The following is a 19,952-nucleotide window of genomic DNA, read 5'->3' as shown; positions in this document are numbered from 1 at the left end:
TGCATGAGGAGGTGCAGTTACATGCATGGACTGTGCATGTAAGTCAGAGCTGCTCTCCACCCACCTTGTCTGTTTTACCTCTTTTCCGTCTGAGATTCCTCTTTCCCCATCTCAAAGGCCCATCTAAAAAGTCTGTAGCAATTTATTAAGCTCAGTACAAAAGGTAAATCATTTCAGGCGATGAACAGGCAAAGGAATAAGACTACAGGAGGACCTGGAGACATGAATAACAGTCAGTCCATGTACTGGAAATTAGACAGGCAGACAGCAACACACACAGGGGCCCTTTGCTAGCAGGCACTGGCAGTTCACAGTGAGATTGAGGAACTTTGCTACCAAGGCCCAAGGAAAGAGGTGATGGATCCAAGGTGACAAGAGCCAGGCCGGCTGAGCTGCAACTGTCCATCCCTATGAGGGCGTTATGTTTAGATTGGGCATCCATGATTTAAAAGTCTTCCTGAGGTGCAGACACCAGTGGGATTTCTCAGCAATGCTGCTGCTGGAACGAGGGAAAAATCTCCCACTGATGAGAAAGTCCAGAGCGAGCACCGGTCAGCTGGGAGAGCCGAGCTCTGTCCTGTAGGGCCGGCCTCAGTGAGCTGCTTTGCCCAGGGCTCAGTCTCCTTGTTTCACTAGGACATCAGACAGGTCTTCTGTGCCCTCCAGCTTCAGATTCTGGGAAAAAAGAGAAGAAAAACATTCAGCAGAGTCCAGTTCCTGTTTAGGGTAAGCATGAAACTTAGGTTGTGAAGTCCTGACGTAGCAGGACCTCTGCCCCATTTTCTTGTTCCTGGAGATTTTTCACTGAGATTTCACCCACTGCTCCTACCAAGAGCAATGCTTTTTACAGGCACTGCTCACATCTTGCATGCAGTGTGCTTACCTTCTCATTTGCCAAATGCAAGAGGCAGGCGAACGCTAGCGGGACAGACAGATTCTTAGCCATCACAGAAGGCAGTCTATGAAACAGAGCAAGAGAAGGGAAGAGGTTAGACTGGCCAGGAACCAGGCACTTAAACCCTATTGATGGAGCATGTGTGGCAGGTCCTCCCCAAGTCCCTGGTTTTCTCTGCTTCTCCCCTCTCGCTAGCAAGGTATTCGCCAAGCCTGTAGCTTCCCCCTTGCAAACCCTGAGAGTGAAGGGAACAGATTTTCTGATTAAAATTTCAGACACTAGCATGGAAAATCAATCACAGACATCATGGGGGAGTGACTCGTCTCAGCGAGTCATCTTCAGATTGCTGCCTGTATTGACAGATCCAAGGCTACCATCTAGAATGATGTAAAGGCATGGACTAAGGATATCTGTGATCAAAACAGCATCAGGGTTCAGTTAGCAGGTCATAACCGACCCAGGTGGGTCAGTGCCCAAGATCAGCTGAAGTCTGCCCCAGCTTCATTCTGACCCAATTTAGGGCCTCTCTACCTGTGGAGCAGTTCCTTTGTGATGCCGCTGAAGACCTTCTCGCCCGCTACCGCTGATTTGTCTGTCTCTTTCTCCACATTTTCGATCTGTTTAGCAGAAAGACAGACATCCACCGCTGAGAGAGATTTTCTTCCGAAAGACTCAGCACAGCCTCGTGAACAGAGAACAACCACTGCAGGAGTGCCACCTTCCTGTACTGCAGGTATAGTCACTGCTCAAAGTCCATCCTTACCAGCCACTCCACGAGAGCAAGACTACTGGAAAGGAATTGCTCCTCTCCTTACCCAAGCCTGTCTCCACAGGAGCTAAGCATAGTTACCTGCAGGACATTCCTGTATCCTCAGGCCTCTTGAGGTATTTGGCAAGACATTTTCATCTGGGGTCCTCCCCCACACTCACCTCTGCCACTGTTTGTTTCTTCTGTCCATCGATCAAGAGGTCCCACATGTTTTGCTTCAGCCTCTTCATGTCCATTTTCTTGGCTGTCTTTGCATACTGAATTGCTATCTTATTGACCTGAGGACAGACATTCGCAGTTAGCTGAGAGCAACTGAGCAGGAGCAGCCGTATCCGCGGTCAGGACCACAAGAACAACCAAAACATGGTTCTCCCTTGGGAACAACAGAGAGTGCTGTCCTGCTATTAAACACCTGATTGTTAATTGTCTTCCCTTACGCAAAAGGGCCACCTGGGAATAAAGAGGCCAGTAGCAAGCCCAGGAGATCCTGTTCCAGCGAAATTATCGTCTCGGGTGTTGAGAGGCTTTGCTCCAGACCTGCTTAGTGAGCAGTTCACAGCATGGGGATAACATGTGAATCCTTACCTTCTGGGGCTCAGCAATAAGGTTCAACTCTCCGTATGTTGTGATATCAACACCACCAACATCCTCGTTGAGCTCAGCCTCTTGACTCGCAGGGTGGGTAGTAAGGTTAAACTCCCCAGTCTGGCCCATGAGTTCAGCGGGGTCATTGTCGTCATCGCTGTCTGCAGCCTGATCAAGAACAGATGTACCAGTGAGATCACCGCACAGGCATCTTTGAGGAGCCAGAATTGTCCTCCATTCAGCTAACAGAAGCACCCACCCCTCAGCAGAGTAGCTGGATACCTGTCTACCTTCCCCATGGGAGAATTTTCTTATTCAGCCTCCCCCAAGTGCTTAGCCTGGGCTAAGGCTAAGACCAAAAGAGACCTAGAGAGAGATCTAGACCTAAAGAGAGAGATCTAGAATATCAGAAGACTGTTTTACATGGAGAGATGAGAGATGAGGGCTCTTCTGGCGGTGCGGGATTAGCTGAGACTTGTCACAAACACTCACAAGGCTGCATCGGCTTTGCAGAAAGCTGAAGCTTCTGAAGAAATCTACTCCAGCAGGAGCTCAAAAGAGCTGAGAGCAAGTATTGCTAGAAGCAAATGTCACTGCGTAGAGGTGACTGCAGCGATGGGCAGTGGCACTTACTCCTACTTTATAGTACAGATGCACAGAAGGGCTGGAATGGAGTTTCTGCAGCAAATTGACTGGCAAACACCAAAGCTAGAGAGTTTAGTTGATGCTATCACAGTACCACAGAGAGTGAAGGGACAAAGGTGTGTGCAGAGACTCCTACAGCTTTGTCGCAATCTGCAAGGCCAATTCTTTTCCTCTAGCGATGAATCCTGGCCACAGATTCTCCCTAAGTTATTCCGGCTACACATCAAGTACACGCAACAGAGAAATCTTCTTGCCACCATTTACCTGCAATGCAGGGCAGAAGTTGGAGGTGTCGTTGGGGTTGTTGTAATCATACTCGCCGATCTCATCTTCGTGATCCATTGAGCTGCCTGGCACAGCCATCCTGCAGAGCTGCAGAGACGGGACCAGGGGAAGAGAATAGAAAAACTCTAAATGTTTCCCCAAACAATGCCTGTACCTTGTTAATTAATTAATCACCTCCCCCATCCCAGCCTGCTGGCTCCTTCTCCTCCTCAGGTACCAGCTCACCACTAACCCCTTTTTCCCCTCGTAAAGCACAACAGCCAAGCTCAACCCATTTGTCATCTGCAAGAGGGTCAAGTTCACGATTGTGCTGGCCAGTCTCTTGCCCCAAGGAGCATCCTGGAGTACTTCAAGTTGATGGTGAGGGTGGTTGTGTGCATGGAGCCATTGCCAACAGGCTTTTGGAGAAGACTCTTACCTTGACAGCTGGTTTGAGGAACAGCTGGACAATGTTGTTAGGGTCATAGTTGAAGTCTGTCGGAAGCGTGGTGCTCCTCACATTCCTTTCCAGAATGGATTTGGCTAGAGTTACAGCTGCCTGTGGAAGGTATTATTGTTATCCATGTGACATCCACTACTCACAAGATGAATGCGCAACTAAGTGCTTTGAACACAAGTCTTTGTTTGAAAGAAGGAAGGTCCAAGATGCCTCCAAAGAGGAATTCAGCACTGGTCCAGTCCGTGCACTTGATGTCATATGCACAGCATCCTGGGACACACAACTGGGCCTGCAGGGTGTCTCTTACTGGCAGAGTATTAGCCAGGAAGAATCCTGCCCTCTTCTTTACCCCATGGTTGATAAAACTCTCTATTTGTAACAGGACCTGGAGTCGGAAGAACCTGCACAAACGAACGTGCGTAGCACGGAGCCAGTTTCACAAGAGAACCAGGTGAGCCGTTTGCAGGCAACAATTCTAAGACACACTGATATGGCAGAAGTGAGAGAAAAAAGACAGAGGCAGAAACTCAGCGCTTACCTTAGTCTTACGGAAATACACCTCAAAGTCAATATCCTCATCAAAGTTTATTTCAAACGCTTTCTTTGCATTCTTCTTGGTCTCTTTTTCAGAGACAGCATCTGCTGCAGAAAGAGACAGTCAATGTGACTTTGACAGAGTAAAGACTACATGCTTACTTGGGGGTCTACTCCACACAGAAAGGTCACCCATATCTTCTAAAAACCAGGCCTTTTCTCTTTGCTAGTGAAAAGCAAGAGCTGCTGTCCTTGGCTCTGCATTTTAAAGGAAACACTATCTTTCTATAGAAGCAGAAAGTTTATTTTAATCTTTACTTTTTATGCAGAAGCTGGGAAACAACAGGAGGATCTGTATTAGTACTCTTGCTAATTGAGTCTATTGCTGCAGTGAGACTCCCCTTCAACTCTGAGCATCGTTAACAAACCCAAATAATAGAGAATACATTAGCTGCCAAAGGACCCTCCTGAGACTTGGAGCATGCTTGCCTTCCTGGTGCCTGAACTCAGTATAGCTTCCATCCTGGCTACAAAAGAGCCACGCAGGCTGGTCCCCATCTTGACTGTCCCTGCTTTATGACTCGGAAGCCATCTATCTCTAAACATGAGGATGATTGGACAGTAGCTGGATTGTTAACATAAGTGCTGTCTGTAAATACGTACATTTGTGGCGAGGTTTGAAACGCCAGTGCTCTGGGCCAGCCCACATTGACAGAGTTCGGGGGCTGAAGTAGGAGTATTCTCCTGGTTGCATGGAGAGGTGGAGGCACAAGGTACCGATGTCGCCCTCTCCCAGAGGAGCCGCATCAGTTCTGGAAAGGGCATACACAACACTGAGTGAAACCATTCCTTTGACGCACTGCTGCCACTGAACAAGGACCAGAGCGAGCATTTAATACCAGGACCAGCTCTGTACAGATGCTTCCTGCTCTCTCTGCTGGCATGTGTGCAAAACTCCTGCTCTTTAATCCTGTGGCTGTTGCACAGTCTGAGTCCGTGAGGCCGCTGCAACAACAGAGGTTGATTTGCCACAGGGCAGGCGGAAAACTGGGGAGCAGCAGAGTGTGCAAGCAAGCAATCACTCCAGGGAAGCACAAACCATATGAAAAGGGCAGAGATGTTCCTGTAATACATTCCTGGACATATCTGAACTCAAGCAGAAAGGAAGCTTTATATCCAGATGGAAAACTTACTGTTTGCACAGTAAGTTAAAGATCCTGGAAAGCCAGACCCGAACAACAGGAGTGGGACCTCAGCACACAGCCTTCTGCCACTGGAAGAAACCATGCAGCCCAACATGCTGTGGGAGTTAGGCATCAGCAACCCAGAAAGTGCCTTTAAAAGGGAAGCTGACTTGCCTCCTTTTGGCACGTCATATCAGCCTCAACCTCTCAAAATGTCTCTCATGCCAAAGTCTAAAACTTCACCCAGAAACCCTTGTGCAGCAGCCACTAGCACAGCTGGCTTCTTTACGTCACCTAAGAGTATCTGTAATCCCCCTGTGAGGAACTCGGCAGAGAAAGGGAAGCTTTGCTCCAGGCCTGGTTTCTGGGATTCTTCTTCTCCATCCAAGAGGAATCAGAAAAACACAGACTCCTTGCATGGACTGTCCCATTCCTTCAGCTACAGTCAGGTTCTCTCAGCACAGCTCTCCAGTTGCAATGGATTTTCACTGACTACTCACCTTTTCCTCTCACAGTTTGTCCCGAAGGCCTTGAGGCTTCCTGTGAATTCCCCAATTTTGTCTGCTAGCGTACAGTTGGGGGAGTCAGCATGGAAGTCGTCATTTGGCAGGGTGGGAATATCGTCTTCCACATCATCGCTGGCCATCTCAGCATGGATATCAAACACTTGGTCGCTCTTCTTAAATTTATCCAACAGGGCTGACACTGACTGTGGAACAAGAGGGTGCCCAGTGGAAAACTCACAGGACATCAGTGGCTGTACAGAGTAACATCCCACTGCCCTCTCTATCTTGGGCATCTCTTTGGGGGAGATGCAGCAGGGAGAATACAGCTCAAGTATCCCACCCTAACCAGAGCCAACAAACATACCTCATCATGGGATTCAGCATCCCACTGCGTAAACTGGAAACCAGCCAAGGAAGAGCAGATGGGGCGTTTTTCAACACACTGCGCTAGCAGGGCTAGACACAAGGAGAGCAAAAAGGAGAAATTAGAAATAGAATAAAGCAACTGGCAGCTAAAACAAGTTCCAGATGTTAAAACATTCTTAAAACATTCTTAAAGCCTCACATGCAGGCAGCTCTTCTTGAAGGTACAGTAGAGGCCTCACTGCGAAAGCACTTGGTCTCATCTCTTAGCAGAAGGGGAGAGTTCAATTGCTACCCTAACTCAAGGGTGGGCATAGCACTGGGAATCTTGTCACAGCAGTAGGGTTTGGTAGCGTGGACAGGCTTAAAGCACTTTAAAAAGGTCAGCCCTCAGTACGGAGCAAACTCAACTGCTGCGCGGCTCAGACCACGTATACATGCTACATGACAGACCTGCCAGAGTTTAAGCTACATGGAATGATCTAAAACCTACGAGAAAGCAGGAAAGAGGTTCCTGCTTTCTCAACAGCAAGTCTCAATTTGAGCAGGATCAGAGCAACAGTGACAAAGGGTAGCTGAGAAAGAAAAACCAAGCAGTGAATAAAAGCATAACTCAAGCTGGTTGAAGACTAAATGGAGCACACCTGGGAGGTTAAAAAGGATAGAAAGGTCTGGATAGGCCTATCGTTTAGTGGTTACTGGCACTCACGCTTTAAATCCGTCACTTTCACAGGAGCAGAGTTTGGCAGTGCAAGTGTCTCAGAAGACGGGAGAGGCACAATTTTCGAATCAAAGAGGAGCTCACTATGGCAGCCGTGGGTACGCAGACCAGTGAGGAAAATGCCAGCTGTGCTGCATTCATCAAAAGATGCTGCCGTTTTCTGGAACATGGGATCAACCTACAGGCATGGAATCAAGCACAGAATCAAGCAGACGGATGGGGTGCGCTGGTCTCTGCAGGAGACTTTAAGCATAGCCTTGAAGGGAGCAACACCCATGCATCTTTTTCAGCTAGCAGAGAGCTCTCACAGCTGCCTCACGCAGGAGGGATATACGCAACCAGGAACAACCTTGCTCTAACAGCCCAATTCACAGACATAGGTGTGAATGCTAGAGCCCAAAAGAGGCTGCCATGATGAAGGGAAAAAAAAAGAGATGAGGAGTGTCTCCTTTCTTTCACAAGAATGCAGCTGCTACATCAGCCCCTTCACCCACCTCAGATCTGCGATGAGCCTCTGACATGTTGATGTTATTCAAGTTCTGTTCAATGGTTTTGAACGTATGCTTTTTCTTTGTCTGAACTCTCTTGCCAGTCTCAGGAGATGCAGTGCTTTCTCCTAAAAGGAAAATTAGAAGAAGTTTCATTTAGAAAAGTTGCTAAAATACCCTAGAGCTGAGAGATGCCACAACTTAAAACTTTTACTTCAGTTTGTACAGCCAAACACATGCACAAAAAAACAGTAGGCATGAAATTACCCAACTGGGTATCTGTTAGCATGAACCACCAATTTTTCATCGGCTGGATGCAGCACTTCCTTTCATCTTCTCTATTTTTTTGTAGGAGTGCATTTTCATTTTGAAGCAAAAGACAGCAGGGAGTGGGGCACTTCATTCTTAATGCCTCAAATTAGGCCACCTTTGGTTTGCATTCAAATCTAACCGGACTAATTGTTGAATACAGGACTGAACATCAGATTCAGGGTCTCATCTCAGCTCTGTCTGCTTGAGCACCCATGCAAACTAATTTGGTATTTCCCAGCCCTTGAAAAAAATGAAGCTAGCAGGACTCTCCCAGATGGACGAGATGCTTTGAAATGCATAGGTGCTACGTAAGTACATTGACATTGTTCTGCTTGTAGGTGGAACCAGGAACACCTTAACAGAAATCGAGCCAATGGCACACCTCCTTCTTGGCTGTCTGCATCCTTTGTAGGTGCCGAGTCCTTGCCCAAGCCTCCAAGAACTTTGTATGCATCTGCATGGACTGCATCCACTCGCACTGCATAAATCTTCGCACTGGCATCGAGGGTGCCAGCTGCTATCTGGTGACAGAAGGAACATAGCATGCAATTTTTAAGAGTTAGAAAGGAACAAGTCACATTCAGAAGATGCAAACACAGAAGACGAGCTGCGGACCTGGACCTGAATTTCTCAGGGATGCTCACAGTGTTTTACCAGCAAAACTGAACAACTGGAAAAGGAATTATCCTGAAACCTATCAGAGACCTACTGGCACAGCAGGAGTCAAGATATGTCTTCCCAGGCAGAGCCTACAGTTTGTTTTATCAAGGCTCTTGGAAGGGATCACACAGAAGAATACCTGCCAAGATTAAGCAACAGTGGGTGAAGATTTGCATCTGCATTTGCATCTGCAGAGAGACTGCTCTCCTCCAGCTCTTGTGCCTTCTTTTGAGACACCCTCTTGTGTCATTCTATTTTACCCACGTAACAAAATCAAAAGGAGGAAGGCACAGGAAACGCTGAGTGTCCTTTTCAGATCACAGACCCACCCAGGAAGGTGAAGGGCAGCCTACTCAAAACCCACACACCTTTTCCTGTCCCCGACCTAGTTTCCTCACCTTTAAGACCACTAGCTCAGATTCCTAGAGGCCACGCTTGAAAGCCCTGCTGTTTGTTCATCCAGGAATTCACCTCTCCCTCCTAACATCAACAAACTATTATAGCTAGTAGGTCTTTGCCCTGACAAGTTCTTATTTTGATCCGTCCCTGATATCTGCTAGACTTAGTCACACAAACTTACTTTCTTTTTATAGCCTTGTTCTGTTACTGGCTATAACATGCAATATTTACTTCAGAAGTCTCACAAGTCTTATTTTTAAAGAAGCCCTTGTTTTGAAGGAATGTAACAGAGAGGAGAATTTAGCTTTTAATTTCTGTAGTACAAAGGAATTCAATACTATAAATTTATACTAAAAGTTACTGTGCTGCCTCTACCAGATGTTTTTACTAAAAGTAAAGGTACCTTCAGTCTGCTGCAGGCTTATTTGAGGCTTGGCATTTATGAAACCTTTTGTTAAGTGCAAGTCAGAGTCAAAACACTGCAGCAACCTGGCAGCAACTTCTCTCACCTTGAAGTTGGTCAGTTCAGAATCCTTCTGTTTCAGTATCTCTGTCATGTAGTCTATCAGGTGTAAGCCAAATGCATTCTTGGTAGTGATTTTCTGAAAGAAAGCACAGCTGAGAGTGGATACCTGGAAAATGACATCTGCCACTCTGAGGGCCACTCTCCTCTGGGGGTATTTACAGCCCAAACTACTGTCCTCCGGGGGTATTTACAGCCAAGGGCATTGCTCTATGTCACACCTGACTTGATCCTGCTTGAAAGGCAATAAAGGAGGTCTAAAGAGTTGCCTTGCAAGGGTGACACGGCCAGCTGTTAGCTCAGGGGGCTGGCAAGAGGAATAACTGAGGCAACGTGCGGCTGGGTGCCAGGGCTCCAAGCTGCCCCTTGCCGCCCTCCCGCAACCTCCGCTCGGCCGAGGCAGGCTGCCAGGGGACCCAGCGACGCGGGGGGGGGCGGGGGGGGACTCACGTTCTCGGTGGAGAGCTTGATGCAGGTGGAGTAGTGCTCCGAGATCTGCGTGTTCGTCCACTGCGGGACGGCCGGCAGCGACGTGTCCACCTGCCTGAGGGGAGACACGGGGCACGCTGGGCGGGGGGGAGCCCGGGCCTCGCCCCCCGCCGCCCCCGGGCACCCAGGCCCCGCTGTCCTCCCCCCCCCACCCCAGCCCGGCCCTACCTACCTGGGTACCGGGGAGACGAGGCCCAGCGGCGAGTCGGTGCTGCCGAGCTGCAGGTCGGTGGCCCGCGAGCGCCGCCGCTGCCTCCTCTCGCGCTCATCGTCGTTGCCGGGGCAAGCGGCCAACGTGGGGGTGCCCGAAGCGCCCAGGGGCCGCGGCGCGGGGGACTCGGCGGCGGCACGGCGACCACCACCGCCGCCGCCACAGCGGGGGGTGCCGGGGCCGCCGCTCATCTTGGCCGCGCACCGGGTCGCCTCAGGGCCGCTACCGCCGCCGCCGCCGCCGTCGCCGCCGGCCTCCCGCCCCCCCTCCCGGCCAATCAGCGCGCAGCACCCGAGCTCACCGCCAATCAGCGCGCGGCTCACCGGCGGGCCCGCCAATCAGCGCGCGGCTCTTCTCCCTCCCTCCCCCTCCCCCCTTTTTCCTCACGCAGCGCCGCGGCCGCCCGGTTTGAATCGCCGCGCGCGCGGCCACTGCGCACGCGCCGCGCGTAACGGCCGTGGGGCGGGGCCGGGTCCGCGCTGAGGGGCGGCGGCGGCGGCGGCGGCGGCGGCCGGGGGGGCACCGAGCCGGTGCCCCGGCGAGTCCCCTCCCACCCCGGGGGGTCAGCGGAGTGCTTGGGCCCCGCGGCTGTGGAGGCCGCCCCTGCGCAGCGCTCGCCAGGCCCGAGCGCCCCCGGGAGCAGGGAGGGCGGTCCGGCAGAGCCCGCCGAGCTGAGGTACTGGTGCCCCCCCACCCCCGCCTTTACTCAGCCTTTACCGTTCGCCCCTCTCCCCAAACCCTCCGTTTGGCCCCCAGGGCCTCCGCCTGTGTAGCGGGGCCCCGCGAGGCAGCCCGTGCGGGGCTTCGCTGTGCTCTCAAGAGGCTCCGGACACCCCCGGGTACCACTCGGGGCTTCCTTCCATGCTCTGCGTTATCACTTGGGCGCCCCAGAGTGCCTTGGTGCGCCTTGTGTGAGCCCCAGGGTGCCGGTGTGCCTTGCCAGGCACCCCCAGGGCTTCTGCGTGCCCTGCTGTGCCTTCCTGCGTGCCCCCAGGGGCCTCGGCATGGTTTGGTTTCCCCTGCGGTTATTAGCAGGGAAGGTTTGTTAAGAGAAGTTGTTGCCCCTCGAATCTCATTTTTCCCAACAGAGATGTGTCCTCATACAGCAGCACTTTCAGCAAAAGCAAGTTGCTGGCTGATGCCTTCCATCTTCGGGGGCCTGGTGCACCCAAGCTTGTTGGTCCTGCTTGCAGCTCAGTGCTCAGACTAGAGGCACTGGGGCTAGAGGCCCCAGTGGCCCCCACTTTCATGTCCCTGGCCCCCTCCCATTAATTCTATACAAAGATGACTGGGAATGAGGATTGTGTGCCTGAGGAAGGGCTGCAGGTTGGGGGAAATGAAGCTGTGTGTGTTTTTGTTTTGTTTTGGGTTTTTTAGTGTGTTCTGCATGGCAGAAGCATCAACAAAAGGTCAGCAAGATTTCCCAAACCTGTGCCTGCCTTCACCTTCATCCTGCCCTTGTAGTCGATGGGAAGAGCAGCCTGCTTTCCAGTGCCACTGCCCTACCAAGAAGCTTTTCTGGCCCTGCTGGGCTGGTGTTTCCAGCCATCGCCGACCCGGAGAGGGGTAAAGTAGCAGCTGCCCCAGCACTTTTGCGGGGATTTAGGTACTGGGGACTGCCACATTGCTGCAGTTTGGCATCTTGATTTCTTCCCAATGGCAAAGTGGTGTTCCAGCCTGAACCACTGGGTGGGGCAGGAGGAAAAGATGTGCTTTGATCTCTGCTGCCTTAGTCGGGAGCAGCATCCCAGAAAGGACTGCCCTTCCCCTCTGAGGCCAGCCCTGGTGGCAGTCTCCCGTTCCCTAAACAGAGCTGCTGAGGAGTTGCACTGCAATTAGCCTGTGTCTGCAGCAACTCCAAACAGCCCGAACACTGCAAAAGGATAAACTTGTGGGGACTAGCGTCTGCTTGAAAGCAAGGCTCTAGCACCTAAAGGGGCAAGGGCTCTTGTAAGAGCAGCAAGTCCAAGAGACTAAGTGACTTGTGTGAGTTACAAGGGACAAAAGCCCTGTGGAGACTTTTTGTCCCCACACAAATTGCTTATGCTCTGGATTGAGGAGGTCTGGCCTCTTCCCTTGACTGTTCTGGTTGGGTCAGACTAACGTGGACATGCTGTAAAAGCTGGGTAATGCTTTTGGTAATGTGTCTTCCTTTCCTGTGAGTAAAGGCCTCGTAGCGAAGCTTTTAATGGCTGTTGTAAACAAATCAATACCTCAAGCTATACATCTGAAATGAAAGAGGCTGAAGGAGCTATGAGGGTTTTTAATGTTCTAATAAATTATTATTCCTGCTGTGGCAGTAGCAACGTGTGGAGCATTTGATTATCCTTAGCCATTGGTGATGCTGGCGAGGACAGAAATATTCATGCTCTTTGTTTAACTGGAAATTAAGAGAATGCATCATTTGCTGACAAGAACTTTTACAAATGACAGCTGTCCCTTTGATCAGCTCCCAGACTAATAAATCCGTGGCAGTAACCAGTAACTTGGGAAATTTGATTTATGTCTCACACCTGCCAGTAGGTGTTTGCTGGGGGATGTTTTGTGTGGTTCCTGAAAAATCCCCCAGTAGGTGGAGGTATGCTGCATTCTTTCACTTGTGGAGGGATGCTGGGGGCTCTTACAAGGTTTGCTATGTGAGCTGGTAAAAATGACTTATGAGGGAAAGCCGGCTGTCCACCCACCAGACAGCAATTGCCTGCTGCTCTCCTGGTAGTTTTCCACCCACTTGTCTACGCCATGCCAGAGCTGTAGGCAGCTTCGGGCTGGCCCCAAACAGGGAATGTTTTCTCATGCAGGCAAGTGTTGGACAGGGGGCAGAAAGTTTGAGGGATTAGGAAAAGAGTAGGAAGGAGAGCGCTCCTGTTTGACTGTTGCAGCTGCCACAACAGACTTGAAACCTCATCAGTCACGTCCACAGGGCTGCTGAATTGCTCGGCCGGTCCCAGGGGTGGGATGCGCTGACCGCTCCGAACCCACAACACGTGTAGCTTAGCAACGGGGATCTTCCTGAGCTGTCAGGCTAAAAATAGAGCTGGGGAGCCTTGAACTCACAGGCTTCTGGGGTTACTGGAACTGCTACCCCCAGTGTGCCAGCTGGCCTGCGAGCGTCAAACCTTGGCTTCGCTCAGTGGGTGCTCGTCCACAGTGACGGGGCTGCAAATCCAACTGACTGGGCTTGGTTTCAGCATGGGTCTAGGGCATTTCCATATGGACCCATCTCAAATGGTCCCAAACATCCAGTGACTGTGGACATGCTACAGTGGTTAAGACAGTTGAAAGTGCATAGGGAGGGTCTCCTTTTGTTGCACTGCCTCACGCCTGCATAAATGACCCAAAACCTAAAGATTATCTGGTGATTTCCACGTGCCACAACAGATAGTCCGGGAGCATTTATTAACCCACTGGTGCTATTCTTATGCAAACAAGTGTAGCTCATCTCAGTAATAAAAAGTGATTTAATATCTGCCTTGGCTGCTGATAGCGACTTGGAAGGCTCTTGTTTTTGATTTTCAGCGCAGATCCCTTTTGCAGATAGACGCCCTAGACCCAGCCTCATTGTTATGTTTTTCCAGAACACACTGTCTGCTTTCAGCCTGGTTTGTTGGTGCAAAGCCACCTTCTGCTGTGCTTGTGTTTTTGGGGCGCAAGGAAGACTTTTAAACCTCAGAAGAGGTAGTGGAAAAGGGTTCAATTTCTTGAAGAAGATCTCATTGGGAAGGCCCGTTCCTGAGCAGCCTTCCTCTGTGCTTGCTCAGGGCTACATCTGAAAAGGCGCGAGCAGAGGAGCATAGCTGTGACTTTTGCCAGTGCCTGTCCCAAGGGAGGACTTGAGGTACAAAACGTTAGTGGGATACAAACTACGTGATTGCTGTGGTTCAAGAGGTTCAAATCCTTGTATTTAAGCTGTACCCAAACCCACCCCATCAGTGCAGCCTGTTCCTGCCTCCATGCAGCCAGCCTGGGCACAGGGCTCTGGGCTCCTTACACCTCCTCTTCCCTCCTCTCACTATCCTCGATGTCCCTCTCGTCCGCCTCTGCTTTCTGCTGATTTGGATATAGCACAATTTGCACTAGCACAGCCTGAACTTTGTTACCTCGGACTTCTTAGTGTGACTCCAGGCAGGAGGATCCTGGGAAAAGCCAGTGTATGAAGGATGCTCTGAAAAGGGTTACAGCCTACCTCTCATTTTTATCACCAGGTGAAGTATTTGTGCTATAAAATCCCAGATTCCACAGCTCCAGTAACAGCTGTAAAATCAAATGTAAAAATAACCCCTCGAGTGCAGCAATGTATAAATCATCTGTAGCACCGATATAGCACAGGCTCGTACTTTCAGCTGAGGAAAAGCCCTCAAGGTCCCAGAGAAGCAATCAAGTCCGGGTCTAAAGCAGATGAGAGAGGTGACCAGTGCTGTACAGTCTCCGAGGCTGTGGGGGAAGGCAGCAGCGAGGAGGAGGCAGCACAGCCGTGTTGGCAAGGTACGTTGTTAGAGATCGAGCTGCTGCCCAGCTCGGATCTGGCTGTACCCACGTGCATCTCGCATTGTTCCTGGCAATGTTCCCTTATGATCGAAGAGGGGGAAACAAGCAGACTGGTCCGGACACAACCACCAGCCTGCAGCCCTCGAATTGCAGTTAGCAAAGACTGCTAACTGGTTTGCAACCTGGACTTTTACAGTTGTCACCAACTGCTGCATCCTCTGAACTTCTGTGGGAGGAGGAGGAGACGGTTTGCAGCATGGGATGCCTTGCTTTGCTGCACTTCTCAGCTTGCACAGAGCATGGACCTGGTCCTCAGGGAGTTTATCTTCAGAGAGCATCTCAGACCAGAGCTGTTCATGCAGCTGACCGCATCCAAAATGTATTGCTTCCATGGGCTCTTTCCCCTGGGCATGCCATGTGACTCAGATGTCCCTGGAGGTGTCCCGGTGTGCCTCTGCTGCCACTTTATGGCCTTTTTGCACAGCTGACCAGATATTAGTGTGGATAATGTCTGCTGCCGGTGTCCATTTGGGTGTCAGAGCGATCCTTCAGCCCGTGGTGCTGGGGGGAGAGGTTGTGACTCTGATAACGTTAGTGCTATAACAAGTCTTTAAGACAGCTCCATCTAATTGAGACTCTGCTGGCTGGAGGGTGAAGTTGGAGGGTTATCACTGCGCAGGGTTCAGATGTTCATATCAATCCCGTCCTTCACAGAGAAGGATTTCTTGGCAAAGGGCAGCAGTACCGGCTTGGGGGCTGTGTTGATTTTTAAAGTCATGTGCAATTTTTGTCTTCCTTTGTGAAGGCCATCAGAAGCATCAACCAAGGAAGACAGCTCCTCTTTGAGGTATGGATTCCTAAATGCTTCAATTTAAATGCAAATTTGCAGCCCATTTGATTATGCCCTGAATCAGAGAGGCTTTTGGATTGTGAACAGCTTGTAATAATCAACTGCACATCCCGCAATACAGATATTATCTGCTCTTCAGCTAGCGTAGCTGTATGCCACTTTGCAGAAAGCAAGAGTGATTCAGAACAACTCTCCTTTTCCCTTTTTCTCCTTTCACCTCTGCTTAAATTGCTCTCATTACTCCCTGAAATCTTGTTGGTTGTGCTTCAATCAATGTGGACAGCACAATCTGGTTTGCAATAACAGCAATATGTTTCTGGAGACGTTTGGCATGGCAAGGCTCCTCTGAGCCTGAGCTATTGCTATTCAGAATGACTGAGGCTTCAGGAAGGACCTGTATTTCTTCTTGACACCTTGGTCTTTTGTAACCACAGTGTAGTTTTTTAGGAAGCTTACAGCTGTTTATATGAAAAGGAACAGGAGAAAGTGGGATCAGCGTGGCCTGGTCCTGGTGAGGATGGTTTGGTGGGAATCTAGTGGGGGAGATCCTCCAGGCTCGCCTGGGCAAGGTCCTGAGCAACCTGATCCTGTGTAGCATCAGCCTTGCGCTGCTCCGGGTTAGAGCGGGACCTCCTAGACCCTTCTGTGACACACTTCCCCGCCTGTCAAATTGCTCAAATTAATAATATTGGCTTAATCAGACCCATTAGCATCATCATCACACTTAACCATCCTTAGCAATAATTATTCTCACCCTCTCCCCTCCCCTCCTTAGGAGCTTGCATCTCACCGACGCAGAGGAAAGTCATTTTAATGTGGTTACTTGGCTGCCCCACACGCACCCAAAACATCAAAACTGCTCTTAATCCTCATTTCACACTTGCAATCGGATCAGGTTGATTTTTTTATATCGCCTCTGCCAGTTTTCAAGTCTTTCATTAGCTAATGCTTGACTCATTTAGTTCAGTAATAAAGAGTAATTGCTTGCCTAAACAGCGAGGCTATGGTGGAGCGGTGTCTGCAATTCTCCATCGAGCAGCCCCGTTTGTGGCAGGGAAGCAAAAATCCACCGCAATCAGCCCAGAAATTAAACTGGGGAGTCCACGAAGTCTTGTGAAGAATGCAAAGAGGCTACTTCCCTTTAGGTTTTAAACTAAAGTTGTTTCTCTTTCAGGTGTTACTTTATCATAACGATCCAACGGACCATTTGGTGCCATGGAAACCCCAGTTTACACACTGGTGCATTGCTACAACCAATTAACTATCCTTAATTTTCATTTTCTGGGGTTATTTTTGACTTGTGTATTAAGCAAGCATTTATGCAAAGCACGGTGGAATCCATAAATGCTAATTAAGCTAACTCATGCCTTTGCCATAGCAAATAATCAGATTGATGGGTTCATTGAAATCTGCCAAAACTCTCTGCGGTGGCTGAGGAAAGCTATAAAAAGACACAACCACACAGGTGAAAATCAGCCACGTTTTTGTCCCTGTCCCCCTTGGTCCGAACATGCTTGGTTCTCCTTCCACCCGCTGCGTCTTGGCTTGACCCCTTCGTTCACAGCCTGACACGCAGCCAGGCTTGGCCCCGCTTGGAAAACCAGTGAGTTTTGCTAATATTTAAGAGCACGCAATCGGCCCTTCGGAGGGGACACACAGTGGATGGCGTAACTGCGTTTTGTCTGCTGTGCAAGGGTATGGTGGCATGCAATGAGTAGCATCGGCCTCTGCTAGGCAAGGTAGATGCTGGCTGTTAGAGAAGAGCTGTGCAGTACTTTGCCAGGCTGGGAATAACCCCTTTTTAAGTTTCCTCCCCTTCTTTGTAAAACAACTACCTTGAATTCCCCAAACCCTGGCTCAAACCAAGATAATTCTTGTTTTTAGTGGTTTTCACATGCAACTGTGGGTTCAGTCTGAATCCCAGGGAGTTGATTTCCTCTATAAATCACCCTTCCCAGGGCCTGGAGCCACGAGAGCCTTGCCACAGGTTTCAGCGACAGCAAACGCTCTCCAGGCTTGGTGTTCACTTTGCAAAGGGAAGAAATGTGTAAACAGGGACAGATTGGGCTACAACGATTTCTGATTCGCCTGTCCAATTTCTGGAGCCGATCGCTTTGGCAGATGAGCGTTTTTTACAGCCAGCTCCCATAAGCACGCTCCCACACTTTGCTCTAGCAGGCACATTTAAGAACCGCTACCAACCCTTCCGGCAACGGTTGATGTTGATAAATAAAAGGACCTCTCATTCGGATTTGATGTGCTGAACTGCACGGAGATGTTGGGATCTGCTGGCAAGCTCCTGCCGTGGGGAAGCTGAGCTGGGAGCAGATGCCTGCACACAGCACAGCAGAGCAGCAGCGGGTGCCACCATTTATTCCCCTTCTCCCTTTCACATAGTAAAAAATGACCTGTGAAAATAAATAAACCAGCCTTAATAGGCAAGTGGGACAGGGCCTTTGGCAGCAATGCTGATCAGCTGTGCCTCAGTGCTGCTCCTCTAATTAAAAACTGCAAATTACAGTTGGCTGCAGCTGATTGCAAGGCCTGCCTGCTTTGGGGGCTTTGCTCCTGTGGGGGAAGCAGGGCTGATTGCTAATTAGGGCTATGCTTTCCCCTCTCGTTAGGGCTGTGAGGCCTGTGCAAGGCATCCCCTTGGATGGTTGGATTTTGAGGATTATCCTGCTGCGGTCTGGGGAGCTTGAGCACACCCCTTGCACTGGGTTTCCCCTGAAACCCGCTGCCTGCGTCATGACCCTCCTTTTGCCTAATTTTGGACCTGTCCCATCTGCCCCCTTCTCCTCCCGTCCTCGCCGTAGCCGCATTAACTGGCTGCTGACTGGGTGTCCCTCAAGAAATGTTTATTTAGCAAAATCCACCTCGACTTACCGGTAGGCAAGCCCGACCGTCAGAGCGAGACCGCTCGGGGTGGGAGGGCTGCGCTTCTTTGGATGGAGATGCTGCTAGGGGAATAACTCTTATTAGCTGTCCCGCGAACCGAACGCCACAAACTAAATTGAAAATGCAAGTGCTCAGGGTGCTGCGTTTGTTACTGAGCTGGAGACGGGCTTTGGGGCAGCATTGAGTGACTAGCGGGTTACAGATTATTTGAGCCTGAAAAGCCTTTTTTTTTTTTTTTTTTTAATGGTGAGCAGAAACTAGGAGCTCCTTTTTGGCAAAACTGTCTGATTTTTTTTTTTATTTATTTATTTGGGGGGTGGGGGGAAGCAGGACCTAAGCTGGCTTTTGCTGTTTTTATTCTGCACCAGGGAGGGATTGAAACCGGGGCGTTAATGTTGCACTTCCGAGCAACCGGGTGGACCTCAAGGTTTATATGGAAATGGGGATTTGCTGCTCCTTGGTCTGTGCTCCTGGTGGGGAAGAGCGATCCCAAAATGCTAGGAAGCAAACCTGAGGTTTTTATCAGTCTCATGGGGAGAGGAGATAGCTTTGGGCTGGGATTTGGGTTTTGGAGCCCCTTTCCCTGCCTTCTGCAGCATTTTTTTGGCTTGTTTGAGCTGGGTTTGCCCTGCCACTGCTGTGCACGGTGCTCGGTGCGTGTCTGGTTATTTCAGCGTATCGTGATGGGGCGCTCGTGGCTCCCCGCGGCGACAGTGGTTATTTTGCATTTCAGAGAGCCAGAAAAGAGACAAAGAAACTGCCTGGCTTTGCAAGCACATTTCTAATCAGAGATCTGAAAGCAAAGCAGGGAAACAGGCTTCAGAAAGCTGGAAAAAGCCTCTGCGTTACAGCTGGCAGCTTGACACTTAGAGGGAGGAAAAAAAAAACTCTGGAGAAGAGGTTATTTATTTATTTCTTTTTCACCTGCTGATTTCTGGAGGCTGCTGCAAACCCTGGAGCGCGCATGAGCGTTGCGGCGCGTGCACGAAGTGCGGGGCAGTTTGCAACCCCATGTTGTCCCAGTGGCCAGGGCTGCTCCTAACCGATGGCATGGGGCAGGATTTGGGGTAAAAACGACCACAATCATTCTCACCAATCCCACTTCACGGCACTTTTGTTGCTCTCACATCAATCTGTTGGCCTGTTCATTTGGTTTCTGCTGGAGTCGTTGCTTAACTGCGTGTTTTTAATCTCCAAACGCCGTCGCGGCTGGGGATATATTTAATGATGGTGTCGTCCGACAGCTTGAGAAGCTGAAAAAGTCATCGCTGTTTTACTTGCAGAAATCGCTGCAGGCTTGAAGAGCAGAGATGTTTGGCTTTAAAGCAAGCGAGCCCTTTCCTTGCCCTGTGCAAATCTGTCAGGCATCTCTCCAGCGTCTCTGTCTCGCAGAAGACCTTTTCAGAAGGCTGATTTCCACCCCGAGGAGGGAGAGATGGTGCCGGCGGCTCCTGATACAACGGCCACAGCGATCTCACCCTGGCCACTGCTGAGCACAGAGGGCCAAACCTTCAATCCAAGCTATATCCAGTGAAAAATCTAGGTTCACAACTTCCTTCATCTTAGTAGAATTTGTCATGCTGAAACAACTCACGTGCTTTAAAAAAATAAAAATAACAAAGCACAAACCCTTGTGATTTTGTTCCCAACAAGCCAAGTTTGCACACCTTTCCCCCTGCCCTTTTGAGTGTATGTTCATAAGACCAAAGGA

General features: G+C 50.1%; 1 protein-coding gene and 1 long non-coding RNA gene across 4 annotated transcripts; one reads left to right on the top strand and one right to left on the bottom strand.

Moving 5' to 3' along the window:
• Positions 1-124: 124 nt before the first annotated feature.
• Positions 125-10,264, bottom strand: NCAPH (non-SMC condensin I complex subunit H). Of its 2 annotated transcripts, none has more exons than XM_068920913.1 (17): positions 9,970-10,264; positions 9,759-9,852; positions 9,295-9,387; positions 8,109-8,247; positions 7,421-7,542; positions 6,915-7,104; positions 6,207-6,298; positions 5,837-6,045; positions 4,816-4,964; positions 4,157-4,260; positions 3,598-3,717; positions 3,159-3,266; positions 2,250-2,417; positions 1,826-1,942; positions 1,427-1,512; positions 884-959; positions 125-675 (listed from the first exon to the last, which is right to left on the bottom strand). In XM_068920913.1, the coding sequence occupies exons 1-17, from the start codon at positions 10,197-10,199 to the stop codon at positions 616-618; spliced, it is 2,157 nt and encodes a 718-aa protein (XP_068777014.1). In that variant the 5' UTR covers positions 10,200-10,264; the 3' UTR covers positions 125-615. The 2 variants fall into 2 exon arrangements, with proteins under 2 accessions (XP_068777014.1, XP_068777015.1); XM_068920914.1 differs by having other exon boundaries at positions 4,157-4,257; positions 9,970-10,259.
• A 179-nt stretch (positions 10,265-10,443) lies between these two features.
• Positions 10,444-19,869, top strand: LOC138062469 (uncharacterized). Of its 2 annotated transcripts, XR_011136478.1 has the most exons (3): positions 10,444-10,684; positions 11,386-11,574; positions 19,525-19,869. It is a non-coding gene; the product is annotated as an uncharacterized lncRNA (long non-coding RNA). The 2 variants fall into 2 exon arrangements; XR_011136479.1 differs by lacking the exon at positions 11,386-11,574 and having other exon boundaries at positions 10,450-10,684.
• The last annotated feature ends 83 nt before the right edge of the window (positions 19,870-19,952 follow it).

This window comes from Struthio camelus, chromosome 27 (assembly GCF_040807025.1).
Source record: "Struthio camelus isolate bStrCam1 chromosome 27, bStrCam1.hap1, whole genome shotgun sequence".
Taxonomy (NCBI): Eukaryota; Metazoa; Chordata; class Aves; order Struthioniformes; family Struthionidae; genus Struthio; species Struthio camelus.
Note: the sequence above shows the minus strand (reverse complement) of the source record. Positions and strands in the feature narration are given on the sequence as shown.